Here is a 17,673-nt window from a genome sequence, read left to right as displayed (position 1 = left end):
GCAGCGCCTATGTCCCTCTTTCTTTTCTTTTTGTTTCACATTTTTTGGCAGATATTTGTTCATCCACATTGATCGATGCGAATGAAGGGATGTTTGCCGTTCATTTTTCCTTTCAGCCCAGAATGCACTACCTGTATGCCCAATATAAGGAGTATAGCAGAAATACTGGCCATACATGTAATGATTGCAGAGGCCCTAAAATGCCAGGACAGACCCCACAAATGACCCCATTTTGGAAAGAGGACACCCCAAAGTATTCCGTGAGGTGCATGGTGAGTTCATAGAAGATTTTGTTTTTTGTCACAAGTTAGCATAAATTGTTGTTTTTTGTTTTTTTTCACAAAGTATCCTTTTCTGCTAACTTGTGACAAAAAAGAATTTTTTTTATAAACTCACCATGCCCCTCATGGAATACTTTGTGGTGTCTTATTTTTAAAATGGGGTCATTTGTGGGGTTTGTTAACTGTCCTGTCATGTGGGGGGAGGGGCTAAATTGTGAGCACCCCTGTAAAGCCCAAAGGTAGTCATTGCACGTTGGGCCCTTTAGCGCAGTTAGGCTGCAAAAAAGTGCCACACGTGCTATCGCCGTACCCGGGAGAAGTAGACCAATGTGTTTTAGGGTGTATTTTTACACATACCCATGATGGGTAGAAGAAATCACTCTGTAAATGACAATTTTTTGATTTTTTTTACACACATTTGTCCATTTACAGAGATATTTCTCCCACCCAATATGGGTATGTGTAAAAATACACCCCAAAACACATTGTACTACTTCTCCCGAGTACGGCAATACCACATGTGTGGCACTTTTTTGCACCCTAACTGCGCTAAGGGGCCCAGAGTCCAATGAGTACCGTTAGCATTTCACAGGTCATTTTGAGAAATTTGGTTTCAAGACTACTCCTCACGGTTTAGGGCCCCTAAAATGCCAGAGCAGTATAGGAACCCCACAAATGACCCCATTTTAGAAAGAAGACACCCCAAGGTACTCAATTAGGAGTATGGTGAGTTCATAGAAGATTTTACTTTTTGTCACAAGTTAGCGGAAAATGATTTTTATTGGGTTTTTTTTACCAAGTGTCATTTTCCGCTAACTTGTGACAAAAAAAAAAATCTTCTATGAACTCACCATACTCCTAACGGAATACCTTGGGATGTCCTCTTTGTAAAATGGGGTCATTTGTGGGGTTCCTATACTGCTCTGGCATTTTAGGGGCCCTAAACCGTGAGGAGTAGTCTTGAAACCAAATTTCTCAAAATGACCTGTGAAATGGTAACGGTACTCATTGGACTCTGGGCCCCTTAGCGCAGTTAGGGTGCAAAAAAGTGCCACATATGTGGTATCGCTGTACTCGGGAGAAGTAGTACAATGTGTTTTGGGGTGTATTTTTACACATACCCATATTGGGTGGGAGAAATATCTCTGTAAATGGACAATTGTGTGTAAAGAAATCAAAAAATTGTCATTTACAGAGATATTTCTCCCACCCAATATGGGTATGTGTAAAAATACACCCCAAAACACATTGTACTACTTCTCCCGAGTACGGCGATACCACATGTGTGGCCCTTTTTTGCACCCTAACTGCGCTAAGGGGCCCAGAGTCCAATGAGTACCTTTAGCATTTCACAGGTCATTTTGAAACATTTGGTTTCAAGACTACTCCTCACGGTTTAGGGCCCCTAAAATGCCAGAGCAGTATAGGAACCCCACAAATGACCCCATTTTAGAAAGAAGACACCCCAAGGTACTCAATTAGGAGTATGGTGAGTTCATAGAAGATTTAGCTTTTTGTCACAAGTTAGCGGAAAATGATTTTTATTGGGTTTTTTTTACCAAGTGTCATTTTCCACTAACTTGTGACAAAAAAAAAAAATCTTCTATGAACTCACCATACTCCTAACGGAATACCTTAGGATGTCCTCTTTGTAAAATGGGGTCATTTGTGGGGTTCCTATACTGTCCTGGCATTTTAGGGGCCCTAAACCATGAGGAGTAGTCTTGAAACCAAATTTCTCAAAATGACCTGTGAAATGCTAACGGTACTCATTGGACTCTGGGCCCCTTAGCGCAGTTAGGGTGCAAAAAAGTGCCACACATGTGGTACCGCCGTACTCAGGAGAAGTAGTATTATGTGTTTTGGGGTGTATTTTTACACATACCCATATTGGGTGGGAGAAATATCTCTCTGTCTTTTTTGATGAATATAATAAAAAGTAAAACTCGCAGCAGCAATCAAATAGCATCAAAAGAAAGCTGTATTAGTGAGAAGAAAAGGAGCCAAAATTCATTTAGGTGGTAGGTTGTATGACCGAGCAATAAACCGTTAAAGCTGCAGTGGTCTGAATGGAAAAAACAGCGCTGGTCCTTAAGGGGGGGTAAAGGCTGAGTCCTCAAGTGGTTAAGTAAGGAGGATAATCTTTTGCTGTGGTACACAAGTTTTTCATATATTCAGATATTAAATATGTTGTAGTGTCAGAGCAAGAATATGATAGAAAAAAAATAGAATAAATGCTCCATTTAATGATACATATATGTCTGTAAGATTTCTAAAAAGATTTTGAGGAGAGTGCTTTTTAAAATTGTGAATTTGGTACTAAACATATTATTCAGTATGCAAAGAACACTGAAACTGTCCATCCTCTGCTGACCTCTGTATTGTGGTTACATCTATTGTTATTGTTACATCTATTATTATGTTATTGTAGAATCTCCAACCTTGATTAGCTAATTCCATTTGTCTTTTGAAGAAGTTGGCCAATTTTTGCCAAGTAAAAGATGTGCAAATGACAAGGCATTACCATTGATAAGAGGCGTCCAACGACTGATAAGACACAGCTGTTGGATTAACTGTGGAGCAGGAATGGAGGAGAAGCAAATATAAGGTGGGTCACACCTAAGTCAGTTAGAGTACTAACTGTAATGATTAAATAATAAAGATTCCTAATACTACATCCTACCAGGTAATTATGACATTTCTGGTTTCCTGAGCTGCAATGTTAATCTAAATGCATTGTAGTTAGAATTGTATTGTGCTATTTAGCTTTCTTTTGTTTGTATTTTTAAGATAAATTATGTTAATATGTTTGACATTACATAAACTTGACATTTGTAAGTGTGACTTTTATAACTGAGTGGCACATGTATGAGTTTTATACTGTACAAACGTGTACATGTAGCAGGAGGGAGAACATTAAGGGTAGTGTTAGGCCTGAGCAAACTTTTTTTTTGCATGCGGGCGAAAGATTTCACTTCCTTTTAAATGTGGCCATAAATCATGGGAGATTTGGAATGCCCACTTTCTGGCTACCTACACTGGAGGTGGCACTGTCTGGCTACCTATAATGGGTCGGCACTCACTGGCTACCTATACTTGGCGGACATCTCTGGCTATCAATGGGGGAGCACTCTGTCTGGCTATTTATAATGGAGGAAGGGAACTCTCAACTTACCTATATTTGTAGCACCTCTATGGCTGCCCACAAGGAGTGGCAATCTCTGGCTACCTACACTTGGCAGAGGAGGAGGGGGGTATATTATTGCGGTACCAGGGCATATGCTGGCACTGTTATAAGACAGATTCAGATTTATTGGAATTGTTTGACTTTTGCCAGAAAAACTAATACATACAGTGTACTGCTCTTGAAACAAAAGTCCTGGAAAAAACAACACCCAAGAGGTTAATTAAATGCAGAGTGTTATTCATTGCTGGCATTAGACACAGCTCCCCAGTGGACAGATGAGTAAGAATTTGTAACACTGTAAAGCAGGGAACACACTAGGCAGAAATGCTAACGTTGCATAAAACGCAGCAGAAAAGCACATAATGCAAGTCAGTGAGCCACATGAAAAAATGCATACACTTGCGTTCTGCAATGTGCGTTTTTAAAAACACTGGTTTTGTTGCATATTTTTCAAAAACGCATCAAAAATGCACATAATGAAAGTCAATGGTGATGCAGAGGTATTGCGTTTTAGTGCATTTTATATGCATTTTATATGTGTTTTACATGTGTTTTTATATGCGTTTAAAAAAAAACAAGTTGATGATTTATTTATGCTTCCTGTTGACTTCCCTAGTGATTTGCATAAAACGCATTCAAAAACACATACAAAACGCATATGCGACTTAAAACGCATGCAAAATGCCAGAAAAAAGTATGTGGGGGAAAAAAACACAAACCGCACAGAAAATGCATGTAAAATGCAATACAAGCGCATATGCAGCAAAATGCTATCTTTCCTGCACTGCCTAGTGTGTTCCTAACCTAAAGGATTTAATTGGGTTTTATATGCAGGTGCTGTTTCTTCAAACAAGCTCAGGTGAAGCATATATGTAAAAGTGGCGATACATCTCTCGACTTGGCAGCTGATTGACCATCCAATTTGATAACTATAATTGAATCGCATGATAATCAATGCAGCCAAGTGCATGCCCAATCGACAATGCAACCAATTTCAGGCCCAAATTGGTTGTATGTATTGATCAGACATGCTGTAAGATGTTGATCGGGGGAGCAGAGGTAACGGCTTTTTCCCCCAGTCTATAAATGTGTATGTGTGCATTTATACATTACCTGTCCTGTGTTGCAGTGCCCATCCATCTTCCGAATCTATCGCTCTTCCATTAGCAGTAATTAAGCTGCCGGTGCACAACACGTGGCGTGTGTATGAAATCAGCAGCGCAGCAGATGCAACAGACTCAGAGTGATTCCCAAGAGATTTCATGCTGAAATTGATTGGGAAACAGCCTCCAGTGTATGAGCAGCCAACAGAGCTCTCTCTAATCAGATTCAATAAGAGAGAGTTTTGTCTCTTGATCGAGTCTGCCCATCATCGCTAGACATATGGCTACCTTATGATAAACATTTATTACATGCTGGAGAAAGTTTAGTATCTGAATGCAAAACAAAAATTTGCCTTTTGTTTTTTTTTAAACAAAAGGTATTTGCAATTATTATAATTGGAGTGAGCATATGATGTCTCCCACGATGCATCACTGCTAAATATACAAATCATCCTTTGTTGTCCCTGTAAGCTAAACACACCTCCAGAACCGCTGAAATGCAATGATGTGTCAGCTTGTTAATTGTACAGAGCCACGATAATCCAACATGCATACAGACTGTTTCTGATTGGGTGACTCTGCTGCAGACATTTTGAAACCAGATATCACAAGATACATTTGAAGGAGTCTTGGACACCAATAGGTGCATAGGTCTGAGCTGTTTTGGTGGCATAAGGGAGGTTTTAATAAAATATTAGAAAGGTGCATTTAAGTGTTTTTGATTATCAATATATGAAAATTAATACCTATAGAAAACCTAAGGCACTGTTAATTAAATGGAAATGCCAGTATTTGTAAAAACAAACAAATAAAAAAAAGATAATTGCCATAAACACAGATCAGTGCTGCACAAAGCATTTTGCATTCTAAGATTAACAATTTTTTTTTTTACTTTTATGATTTCCAATTCTGACATTAGGCACAAATTATTCTTTAGTGGAACCTTGACTGCAATACTCTCTGTAGTCTGTTGAAGGAGCTGTTATGATTTACCCTCTAGAAATTCTCATCTTTCTACATACAGGGCCGGCGCTACCATTAAGGCAAAGGAGGCAGCTGCCCCAGGGCCCCAGACCTAGTAGAGGCCCCCAGTAGCTAGAAGAGGAAAAATACATTTTCAAATCGGCCTTATAGTTTTTGAGAAAATCGATTTTAAAGTTTCAAAGGAAAAAAAATACACATTTAAAAACCTGCCGACTTTAATGGTTAATAGCAAATCCACCTTAAATGCTAGAAACCCTAAATTTGCAGGATATGTTAAGGAGATCATTAGGAATAAGAGAAAAATTTTTTTTTCAAAAAGACCTTATAGTTTTTGAGAAAATCGATTTTAAAATTTCGAAGGAAAAAAGTATATTTTTAAATGCGATAAATGTTACTTTAAGTAGCAAACCTAACGGTAGTGTAATTTTACATGCATCAAACGAAAGTGCAATCAATTTCTTGATGGGGTTTCCAGGGGGTCTATACGCAGCCACAGCGCTTTGGCCAGGGATCGCTATACAGCCGCAATATGGCTGTATGAAGATCCCTGGCATTTTTTCCTATTTACCCAATTTTTTTTTTTATGTTTAGAGTGTAGGAATTTAAAAAAAAAATTATGTGGGGTCCCCTCTCCTGAAACTTTTTAACCCCTTGTTCCCCATGCAGGCTGGGATAGCCAGAATGTGGAGCTCCGACCGATTGGGACTTCACACCCTGACTATACCAGCTGCAAAAAAGGTCCCCTAATGCCGATTTTTGTTCCGGGGTATATGTTGGGGGGGGGGGGGGCCCAGGTTTATTTTGCCCTGGGGCCCCATTGTTGCTTAAACCGGCCCTGTCTACATAAGCAATTAGCTGCACATGAGAAGGGTGTTCGTTACTTACTTTCAATATCTGGAATAATTCATTGTCTGGTGTCAAACTTTCACACTCCTACCTGCCAGTTTCTGATAGAGCCATTTGAGCATTGCTTGCTCTATTAACACACAGAAACAAATCAATTAATGGGCAACTGAAGTGTGAAGAATATGGAGGCTGCCATATGTATATCCATTTAAACAATGCCAGTTGCCTAGCAGCCCTGCTGTTGTATTTGAACATAGTAGTGTGCATGCATAGAACACTGAAACTGTCCTTAATTTAATGACCTCTGTATTGTGGTTACATCTGTTGTTAGAAGAAGAAGAAACTCTAACTTTGATCAGCTCCTTCCATTTTCCTTTTGTTCCTATATTGTGAAATGTTAATGAAGTTATCACCTTGCTGGGTGGGGGTTAATTTAAATAAAGAGGTCTTGAAACTGCCCTTTAATACTACTGTAAACACAGCTTTTGTTGTTCACAATAAACCCTTTTTAACCAATGGAAAACAACCTCATGCTAGTCAATAGAGGAAAAGCGAATATAAGATGGCTCAGGCCTAAGTCAGGTAGCAGAATACCAGAGACTTCCCAGGAATACGGAGTCCCAATACTACATCCTACCAGGTAACTAGGACCCTTCTGATTTATTCAACTGCAATATTAGACTTAAGTTTAAATACATTGTAGTTAGAATTGTATTGTTGTTTTTCTTTATCTTGTATTTTTAAGATTAATTATGTTAACAAGTTTGATATTACATAAACTAGTAAGTGTGTATAATTGGGTTACATGTGTGTGGGTTTCATACAGTGCAAATGTGAACCTGTTACCAGGAAAACATTAAAACTAGTGTTAGGCCGGACTAACAGAAGCTCTTTACATCAAATTTGTTTGTTTATTTAAAGATAAAGTGTAAATATTATTTTTGTACATTAAGCGGCTGAATAAATTCCACATGTAAAAGAGAATCTGATAAACAAATTAGGATTAATAGAAGGGAGGTACAGTTTATCAGACATCAGTAACCAGTCATGAGGCGATATCTAGGTCAGATATGAAGAACCTAGATAATGTAACATTTAGAGGTATAAAAGAGGTATAACAATCTCAAATATTGTAGGGCAGTAGTCAAATAAGAATTAAAGACTGACATGCAAGAGATAATACAGAAGGGGAGGGATAAAAATGAGTGGCCAGAGGGCACAGTACTCAGCGTCAGTTTTTTCTGCATGAAAACAATCTAATTATGAGATAGCATCGTATCTGTTCTTATATTCTGGCCGTGAAGACTTCCCTTTTAAACATAAAGGATACCTGATGGTACAGAAAAATGAATGGTATAAGTGTGTGGGGGAGGTGCAGAGATGCTTGCCGCACCTCCCCTGTGCCAGCGTCCCCTCCCATTGTGCAATAAAAGGCCTTGTTCTGTAACCATTGATTGCGTGGTCAGCACTATTTGATCCAGACACACTACACTGTGCATGCACAGTAGCCTTGTGACTGCACTCCCCGCTTCTCTCCTTCCATGTGTGCATGCAAGGAGTGCAGGTACAAGGCTGCTGACCTGACATACTGTGCATGTGCAGCATAGCATGTCCGGCTCAAAGGGTGCCAATCAAGCTTACACAACAAGGCCTTTTACTGCACAATGGAAGGGGACACTGGCACAGGGGAGGTGTGATAAGAATCTGTACACCTCCCCTAACTGTTATATTTTTCTGTACCAGCTCAGCTCAGGTATCCTTTAAGTGATGAGGACATTGAGTAATGTCTACATGCAGCAGCTGTGATTTCTTAGGAAAATTAAAATGAATGTATTTCTAAATACAATATCAGCCGGTGCAATAGGTGGATTTTTTTGGAACAAATTATTCAAATTACATTTTTCTAAGATTAAAATTTTGCAGTGTAATTCTTGTGAATGACACAAGCAGCATTATGGATTATCCTGTGCTAATTTCAAGTGTCTTAAAGGAAACCTAAACTCTATCTAAAAAAAGAGTTTAACCACCTGAGCGGTCTGGACAAGCTCAGCTCGTCCAGTACCGCCGGAGGTCGCCGCTCAGGCCCTGCTGGGCCGATTTTCATGAAATAAAGTGCAGCACATGCAGCCGGCACTTTGCCAGCCGCGTGTGCTGCCTGATCGCCGCCGCTCTGCGGCGATTCGCCGCGAGCAGCGGCGAAAGAGGGCCCCCCTAGCCGCCTGAGCCCTGCGCAGCCGGAACAAAAAGTTCCGGCCAGCGCTAAGGGCTGGATCGGAGGCGGCTGACGTCAGGACGTCGGCTGACGTCGATGACGTCACTCCGCTCGTCGCTATGGCGACGATATAAGCAAAACAAGGAAGGCCGCTCATTGCGGCCTTCCTTGTTTATTCTGGGCGCCGGAGGCGATCGGAAGATCGCCTCCGGAGCGCCCTCTAGTGGGCTTTCAGTTGGCTGCATGAAATAGTTTTTTTTTTATTTAAAAAAAACCCTCCCGCAGCCACCCTGGCGATTTAATCAGAACGCCAGGGTGGTTAACTTACCTGAAGCTTTTACTAGCCTGCTGCAGCCGCCCTGTGCCCGCGCCAGGAAAAACTGATCCTCCAGTCCCCCGCAGTGACTCTGTTTCATTTTCGGTGACTGATGGTCACTGCGCCTGCGCAGTCCTGGATGCGCACATCCTCAATCACGCACCTGTCACCGGGAGTATCCTGCGCATGTACAATACAGGATTTTGTGCATGCGCAGGATGCTCTAGGCTATGGGAGTGTGATTGAGGCCATGCGCAGCCAGGGCTGTTTAGGCGCAGTGACCATCAACTGTCTTAGTTGCCAAAAACAAAACTGAGTCGCTGCGGGGGACCGGAAGATTGGTTTGTCTTGATGCAGGCACAGGATGGCTGCGGGGGACCAGTAGAGGCCCCAGGTGAGTTTAATTTCTTTTTTTTTTAGCTCAGTTTAGGTTCACTTTAAAAGGGATTATCATCTCTTGTATAGATTTATGACAGACCTATTTTTCTTTGATAAGCTGTAAGAGCTTCTGGGAATATAGTAACAATAATGTATAATATCTTCAATTGCAGGTGCAAAAAGTATTTCCAGCAGCACATGATGAGTCACAGAGGAGACAATCTACATCACTGCCCAGAATGTGAGGAAAGCTTCCCTTATCAATCAGAGCTTATTAGACACCAGAGGAGTCACACCGGGAGGAGGCTGTTTTTCTGTTCAGAGTGTGAAAAACATTTCACTGACAAGTCGAACCTTAAAGCACACCAGAGGATCCACACTGGAGAGAAGCCATTTTCTTGTGCTGATTGTCAAAAATGTTTCAGTCGGAAGGGAAACCTCATGACTCATCAGAGGATTCATACTGGAGAGAAGCCTTTTTCCTGCTCAGAATGTGACAAATCTTTCACTAACAAGTCATCCCTTACAACGCATCAGAGGATTCATACTGGAGAGAAGCCTTTTTCCTGCTCAGATTGTGACAAATCTTTCTCTGACAAGTCAAGCCTTACAAAGCATCTCAGGATTCATACTGGAGAGAAGCCTTTTTCCTGCTTTGAATGTGACAAATCTTTTACTGACAAGCCAACCCTTATAAGCCATGAGAGGATTCATACTGGAGAGAAACCTTTTTGCTGTTCTGAATGTCAGAAATGTTTTGCCACAAAATCAGTTCTCATTTTACACCAACGCATTCACACTGGAGAAAAGCCATTTAAATGTACAGAATGTAATAAAAGTTTCTCAAGGAAGGGATATCTTACTCAGCATGAGAGAATTCACACAGGAGAAAAACCATTTAAATGTACAGAATGTGATCAATGTTTTTTGCTTAAGGAATATCTTACTGAGCATCAGAGAAGTCACACAGGAGAAAAGCCATTTAGTTGCTCAGAATGTAACAAGAGCTTCTCAATCCAGTCATCTCTGAGAAAACATCAGAAGATACATGAGCGAGTGGATGTGAGCCTGCAAACTGCGTTTTAATGAACATTTTTGCTGTAGCATCACAGGATTATGATGTTTGATAAGTAGAAAATATACAGTCACATATGTGATTTGGGGGTTGATGCACAAAGCTGCAGTAATATTGCTGTACACAGACAGTGCACAGCAATATTACCATTACTACTGGCAGCAGGTTACCGTGAGTTCTGTTATTTGTATGACCCATGGTACTCAGGTAACAGGAGTATTGCTATGGTAACAACATTAGTAACAGTTTTTATTGTAGCAATGTGAGCAGTACTCGAGCACCACAGGTTGCGCTAATAGCAAAACTCACAAATGAAGTGAACTGTGATCAGCTGGTACATGGAAACCTGGCCATTTTTTTTTAAATGTACATTTACATTATGTGCACAATGGACTGTAATAATAGAATACCCGTTTTATCAGTGTGTCATGTAGTATTAGGTTTATGATCTGTAACTTGCCCTTGCAATCTGTTGTTAACTTTGATGTGAAATGATGCAACATTTTTTTTTTATATTTGCATGAGTATGTGTTCAACATTGAATTTAGAAAATCATGTCAATCTGAAGTTGAAATAGTCTTTGAGGCCCCGACTGACATACGGTGGTGGGATAGATTAAGGTTTGAATATGTTTGAATATGTTGTATATGTTTTATCTGCCCATTGATGGAGGTGGTTATGTGATTTAAGTTTGTTTTAATAAAAACTGTACATTCTTTAAAATGTTTTCTGTGCTGGCAATATTGTTTGAATTGTTTTTCTATAATATGTATCTTTAGTTTGATTGCCACTGTATCTTCTCTTAAAAACAAAAATACCAATCCACGGCTTAGCCAAGTAGGGTTATCTGATTTATTCAATCATCAGAATATACAAAAAGATTAACTCAGTGTTTCAGGACAGACAACTGGGGACCGGAGAAAGGAATAAAGCCCAAATCATTGTGCTGATCTTTTTACTGTATATGTTCTACAGGCTAAATATTTGGCATAGACCTGGTATCCTGCTTTTTCGGTGGTGTATCTGGGTGTGGTGAACTAGGAATGAGTGAGAAAGTCTCTAGCAATTTCAATTTTTTTCGTGAACTTGTAAATATGTATAGTTTTGCAATTTTTATAAAAAAGTTTTATGAATAGCATTAAAGTCAAGGGGCAAACTTTAGAGTTTAAATGCCTGCTGGAATCACCAAATTTGCTAAGTGTATTAAGGAAAACAGTGGTAACAATTGCCTAGAATTTAATAATAATGTAGAATGCACATGTGTGTTAGCACCTTTGCACTAGTGATGTCGCGAATCTCCGATTTTCGGTTCACGAACTTCCGCGGAAGGTTCAGTTCGCGAAAAAGTTTGCGAACTGCAATAGACTTCAATGGGGAGGCGAACTTTGAAAAATAGAAAAAACTATGTTGCCCACAAAAGTGATGGAAAACATGTTTCAAGGGGTCTAACACCTGGACCCCCAGGTGGCGGAGTGGGATACATGCCAAAAGTCCTTGTAAAAAATCTGATTTGATGCAAAGCAGTGTTTTAAGGGCAGAAATCACATTGAATGCTAAATTGCAGGCCTAAAGTGCTTTCAAACATCTTGCATGTGTATACATCAATCAGGGAGTGTAATTAGAGTACTGCTTCACACTGACACACCAAACTCACTGTGTAACGCACCACAAACAGCTGTTTGCGTAGTGATGGCCATGCTGGACTGGTGCGCAACATGGCCAGAGTGCAGGCCGTGGCAGTTTTCCAGCCCATATGGTCGCTGGGCTGTGGTAGCTCAATGATAGAACAACAGTGACTGTCCAGCTGATCAAATTTGGTCTGACCACAATGAAGCAACAACCTTATTATCTTTGGTGTGCCCCCCACCCCGAGACACTCATATAGCCGGCGGTCATTGCACCATTGTGATACGCAAGCCCCTTCACCACGGCAAGGTAATGATCACGAAGGGGGATGGGCACATGTACATGCCTTTTGTTTTTTTGTTGCAGCCGCCCGCAGTGCAGCCAGAAAAATTAGGCAGGCATGTACACGCACCAGAAAAATTAGTATAGTGGCCGCTGCTAGCAGCGGCCTTAAAAATTCAGGAAGACAGGAATCCGCCTAGAGTCCTGGACCCTGTTGGTGGTGGCGGAGAAGGCAAGCGGCCTGCAGGCAGAGATGCTGTGTGGGGGGACTGACTTAGTCTTCGGTCATGCAGTAGCCCTCCGGGATCCATGCCTCATTTATTTTGATAAAGGTCAGGTACTGAACACTGTAGTGACTTAGGCGACTTTTCCTCTCAGTGACAATGCCTCCAGCTGCACTGAAGGTCCTTTCTGACAGGAAGCTTGCGGCAGGGCAAGAGAGAAGTTGTATGGCAAATTGGGACAGCTCTGGCCACAGGTCAAGCCTGCGCACCCAGTAGACCAAGGGTTCATCGTTGCTGCTCGCAGTGTCTACATCCACACTTAAGGCCAGGTAGTCAGCTACCTGCCGGTCCAGGCGTTGGTGGAGGGTGGATCCGGAAGGGCTATGGCGAGGCGTTGGACTAAAGAATGACCGCATGTCCGACATCACCCTGAGATCGCCAGAGTGTCCTGTCCTTGCCTGCGTGGATTTGGGAGGAGGAGGATTACTGCCAGTGGTACCTTGATTGCGTTCTGCTGTCACATCACCCTTAAATGCATTGTAAAGCATCGTTGCCAGCTTGTTCTGCATGTGCTGCATCCTTTCCGCCTTCAGGTGAGTTGGTACCATCAGTATAAATCTTTATTCAAAACGTTAAAACATGATAAAAAGTGTGGGTCGTGCACAGATGACGCACAGGCGTTTCGGACCCACTCAGTCCTTTCTCAAATCTTCTCAGACCCACACTGCCTATCTACACCTAAAATCATGCTTATATAAGACAGAAGAGGACCACATAGAGAACTAGTCATTAAACCAGTATGCATATGCATGAGTATGTGTATCCAATCAGGATATCACCTAGAGGCACCATAGACCAATCAGAGTGCAGCATACCGGAGGAGCGGTGGAAACAAATATTAATAAGCAGTACCTACTGGACACTCATCTTGTCATGTCCCAGCATGTAAAACATTGGGCTATGAACCACCATTCATAGTGTCAGTACAGTGTACAAACACTGTCAACTGCATATACTCACCGCTCAAAAGCTCAACCACCCACAACCAATCAGCTCAGAGCCGACAACGTCCGCATCAGGACTGCCAGCACGCTAGCCAATCAGCGGGACGCTGTTTCCGTACGTAATACGGAAATGAAAAAAAGCCTGGGCAGAATCTAAGTAGGTGCGACCGGCCAATCAGCGCCGGGCCTACAGCGTCCGCATCAGGACTGCTGAGCCCACTCAGCCAATCAGCAGACTGCCGCTGGCATGCACATAATCGTAGGCGGATCCAAAATATCAGCCAATAACAATACGGCCGACAACGTCCACCAATTAGTGCAACCAAAAACAAAAAGACGCGCTGGCATATGGTGGATGGGCGTCATTAACGCAGTACAGAGCGTCAGACATAGCGCACATCAGCCTGGTGGAAAACACCACCAGAGATGGCAAAAAAATGTAAAACACGCCCATCCTTCACAGCACCTGCTGATATGCAGGAACACAAGGCATCGTCTAACCGCCGACACTGTCCGCATAAACAACACCTTGGCCCAATACAGGAACACAAGGCATCATCCCCATTCAAAAGAAGGAGGCTGAAGCACGTCCCAATACACGCGTTGAGGTCAAGGACCACCTCGACATCAGAGCTGATATAAAAGGGGTGGCACGATCCCTCCCATGCTGCACACTAAGAAAGGTAAAATAAAACATAGTTACCATACTTCAAACGTAATCGCCCCAGGTGACGCCCTCCTAAAAACACAAATATAACATAAGCATAGTTACATATTCAAAAGCATCACATCATAGCATATGCAAATCATGCTGGTCTCAAATCAACATAGTCACATCATAGTCCCTATTTAAACCTCTGGGTTCTAAGGTGTCCAGTTTTTTTATCCAGTAATTCTCTCTAACTGCCAAAATTTGATGTCGGTCACCTCCTCTACGTGGTATGGGTATCCCCTCTAAGACCAGAACCCGCAACTGGGATAACCGATGTCCCTTGCTACAAAAATGGTCAGACACAGATAATTCAGGATTCTGATTCCTAATATGTGATTTATGGGAGGACATTCTGTCTCTTAGGGGCTGTGTGGTTTTACCCACATATCCCAACCCACAGGGAAATTTGAGAAGATAAATCACAAATCTAGAGTCACAAGTATGTATACCCTTAATCCTAAATTTAGTCCCTTGACTCGGGTGGGTGAAGGTGTCACCCTTCACAATGAAACTGCATAGGTGGCACTCCATACAAGGGTAAGTGCCAGCCCTTTGTGTCGTCTCCACTCTTGTAGGGCCCAAATCATTGTGAACCAATTTGTCTCTCAGTGAAGGGGCCCTTTTGAAAGACATCAGGGGCCAATCGTGAAATTCCTTCCCAGTTGGAAGTCCTCTCCTCAAAATAGGCCAATGCTTGTTGATAATGTGGTAAATCTTTTCTGAAAGTACATTATATGTGGTAACACAAGGTATCCTTTCTCCAATATCTAATCTTATACCAGATCGTTTTGAGAAAGTGTTACCTCCACCCTTAAACTTAACATTATCCTGTAAACATGTAATCGGATAGCCACGTGCCAAAAACTTGTATCTCATCTCCTCCATTCTTTGTAACCTCGTCATGGGATCCCTCACTATCCTCTCCAACCTCTTAAACTGACCCTTCGGAATGTTATATCTCACATGGGGAGGATGAAAACTAGAAAAATGTAGGATAGAGTTTTTGTCCGTGGGTTTAATAAAGAGATCAGTGGTCAACTGACCACCCTCCCTAATCACCCATGTATCAAGAAAATTAATCCTCGACCGGTCACAAGGGACTGTGAGTTCAATAGTAGGACACCTGCCATGAAGTTCACCAATGAAAGCATCCAGGTTCGAACGTGGCCCCCTCCAGAGCACAAAAATATCATCTATGTAGCGCTGCCACATTAGCGCATGTTTACAAAAAAGAGGACTCGAGTATACAAAAGCATCCTCGTATAGCCCCATATAGAGATTGGCATAGGAGGGGGCCACTGTCTAGCCCATAGCAGTGCCTCTACGTTGCACAAAAAAAGTAGATTCAAAAAGAAAATAATTGTTTCTCAAGATGAATTCAAAAAGTGTCATTACAAAATTTTTCTGTTTGTCATCAAAATCTGAACAAAGCATCAAGTAAAAATCAACTGCCTCAAGACCCCCCTCATGGGGTATGACAGTGTACAAACTACTCACGTCCATTGTGACCAGCCAAGTCTCATCATCCAATCCCTCCACCCCCGAGATAACCTCCAAAAAATGGTGGGTGTCTCTCAAGTATGAGCGTAGGTTAATCACCATGGGTCTCAAAATTCTATCCAAAAAGACAGCAATGTTAGAAAAGATGGAGTCAACCCCAGAGACGATAGGACGTCCAGGGGGGGGGGGGGGTCATTAAGTCCCTTGTGTATTTTGGGGAGTATGTATATCATAGGAATTCTCAGAGATCTCTTATACAAGAATTTTTTTAGATCTCTATCAATAATACCCCTATCTTCTGCATCAACCAGAATTCTCTCTAACTGTCATTGAAGGTTAGGGGTAGAGTCACCTCCCAATTTCTCATAGACATTATCCTCAGCTAGTTGTCTCAAGATCTCACCCCTGTATTTGGCTCTATTCACAATCACAACAGCACCACCCTTATCTGCTGCACAAATATTGATCAATTTATTCTTAGACAGTGAAACTACGGCCCTACGTTCCTGTGGAGAAAGATTGTTAGTGATTCATGGGCACTTTTTGGCTTCAATGTCAGCCTGTAAGAGGCGAACATCCTTGTTAACTTGATCAATGAAAGTATTGATGACACCATGGGTATTGGGTATGAACTGGCTACGATTTCTAAGTCCCCAATCTTTCAATCTCAAACGATCATCATCATATTGCTGTGTAGAAGCAACAAAAAAATTGGATGAGAAAAATTGTTTTAACTTAATAGATCTAAAAAATCTAGCCAGTTCTAAGTCCAGTTGGAAAAAATCCGGGAAATTGCTTGGACAGAATGATAGTCCCAAATTGAGAACACGATGCTCCACCTCTGAGAGTTCATATGATTAAATGTTCACTACAAGATCCACTGGTATTACATTCTCTTCCTTAATTGCATCTTTGAGTTGTCCTTCAGCTTGTCTTTGTTTTTGCTTTTGATACCTTTTTCCTCCCCTCCGCTTGTACTGTCCGACTGACCTGACTGCTTGTCCGTCATAGGTAAAAAATCAGTCGATGACCCTTCTCCTCCATCATTGGGAGTCTTGGGTTTCTTACGGGGATTTTTAGGTTTGACGGGTCTGGGACGTCGAGGGTGAACCTCACCCAGTCCTCTTTGCCACCGATAAACATATCCAGTACTGTAATCCTGCACATCTCGATTAAACTTCCCCCGTTTGACTTCCTCCAATGATTTCTCATATTCTTTTATGGTCTTATGGAGGGTATCTTTGAATTTCTCAAACTCGTCTTTATCCAGTAATTCCGCCAGCATGCTGAGTTTGGAGTTAATCTGTTCCTCAATAAGTGGCAATTCCTTCATGATTTCCTGGACGGTACATAGAATGGCATCAAAAGCCGCCCGATTCCATATATATTCCCACCTTCCACAATACTCCTTATTCTTAGGAAACAAAATTGGCGCCACCTGTGCCCTAATCTGCCTTGGTATCTTTCCATCTTTGTAGTATTCTACCAAAGTCTTGGCGTGTAGATCCAAGTCCGTGTATCTCTTTTTCAAGTATTCCACATCTCTTTTTATGGTTTTGGGATCAGGTCTCTTCAGGAAGCCACCACTGTTGGGTACCATCGCCACTATAATGGCAGCCTGCTCATTAGAGTAAGCAAAGGATTTGCTGGAGGCCTTATCACCCAGATCTTCCATTGTGCACCGAACAGTACTCAGTACAATGTTCCTTGGAAAAGGTTCTTGCACCAATGGTAAGCAATGGATGTGCAGGGATCCACTCCGGAGTCAGGAGCAATCAGCAAATGTTCACTATGATCCGCACTGTAATAAGTAGTTTTGATGTTTTAATCTCTGAGCAATCTAAATATGTGATGATTAGAATTCTCTGCATAGCGAGGGCCCTGCTGTGTTAGGAAGAATAATTATTAGGGATGGGACGACGAATCCGGCGAATCCACGAATC

The 17,673-nt window shown here is 41.7% G+C and overlaps 2 protein-coding genes across 2 annotated transcripts in view; both read left to right on the top strand.

Annotated features, from left to right (window-relative positions):
- The window catches only part of LOC137562132 (zinc finger protein 84-like), a 30,048-nt gene extending 19,655 nt beyond the window's left edge, over positions 1–10,393 (top strand). The window contains exon 3 of the mRNA XM_068273464.1: positions 9,481–10,393. Coding sequence (XP_068129565.1) covers positions 9,481–10,393 — 913 coding nt within the window. The remainder of the gene's footprint in view (positions 1–9,480) is intronic.
- A 7,037-nt stretch (positions 10,394–17,430) lies between these two features.
- LOC137562131 (zinc finger protein 585A-like) overlaps positions 17,431–17,673 on the top strand; it is a 66,202-nt gene continuing 65,959 nt past the window's right edge. The window contains exon 1 of the mRNA XM_068273463.1: positions 17,431–17,461. Coding sequence (XP_068129564.1) covers positions 17,431–17,461 — 31 coding nt within the window. The remainder of the gene's footprint in view (positions 17,462–17,673) is intronic.

This window comes from Hyperolius riggenbachi, chromosome 3 (genome assembly GCF_040937935.1).
Source record: "Hyperolius riggenbachi isolate aHypRig1 chromosome 3, aHypRig1.pri, whole genome shotgun sequence".
NCBI lineage: Eukaryota > Metazoa > Chordata > Amphibia > Anura > Hyperoliidae > Hyperolius > Hyperolius riggenbachi.
This window is presented reverse-complemented; position numbering and strand designations above follow the sequence as displayed.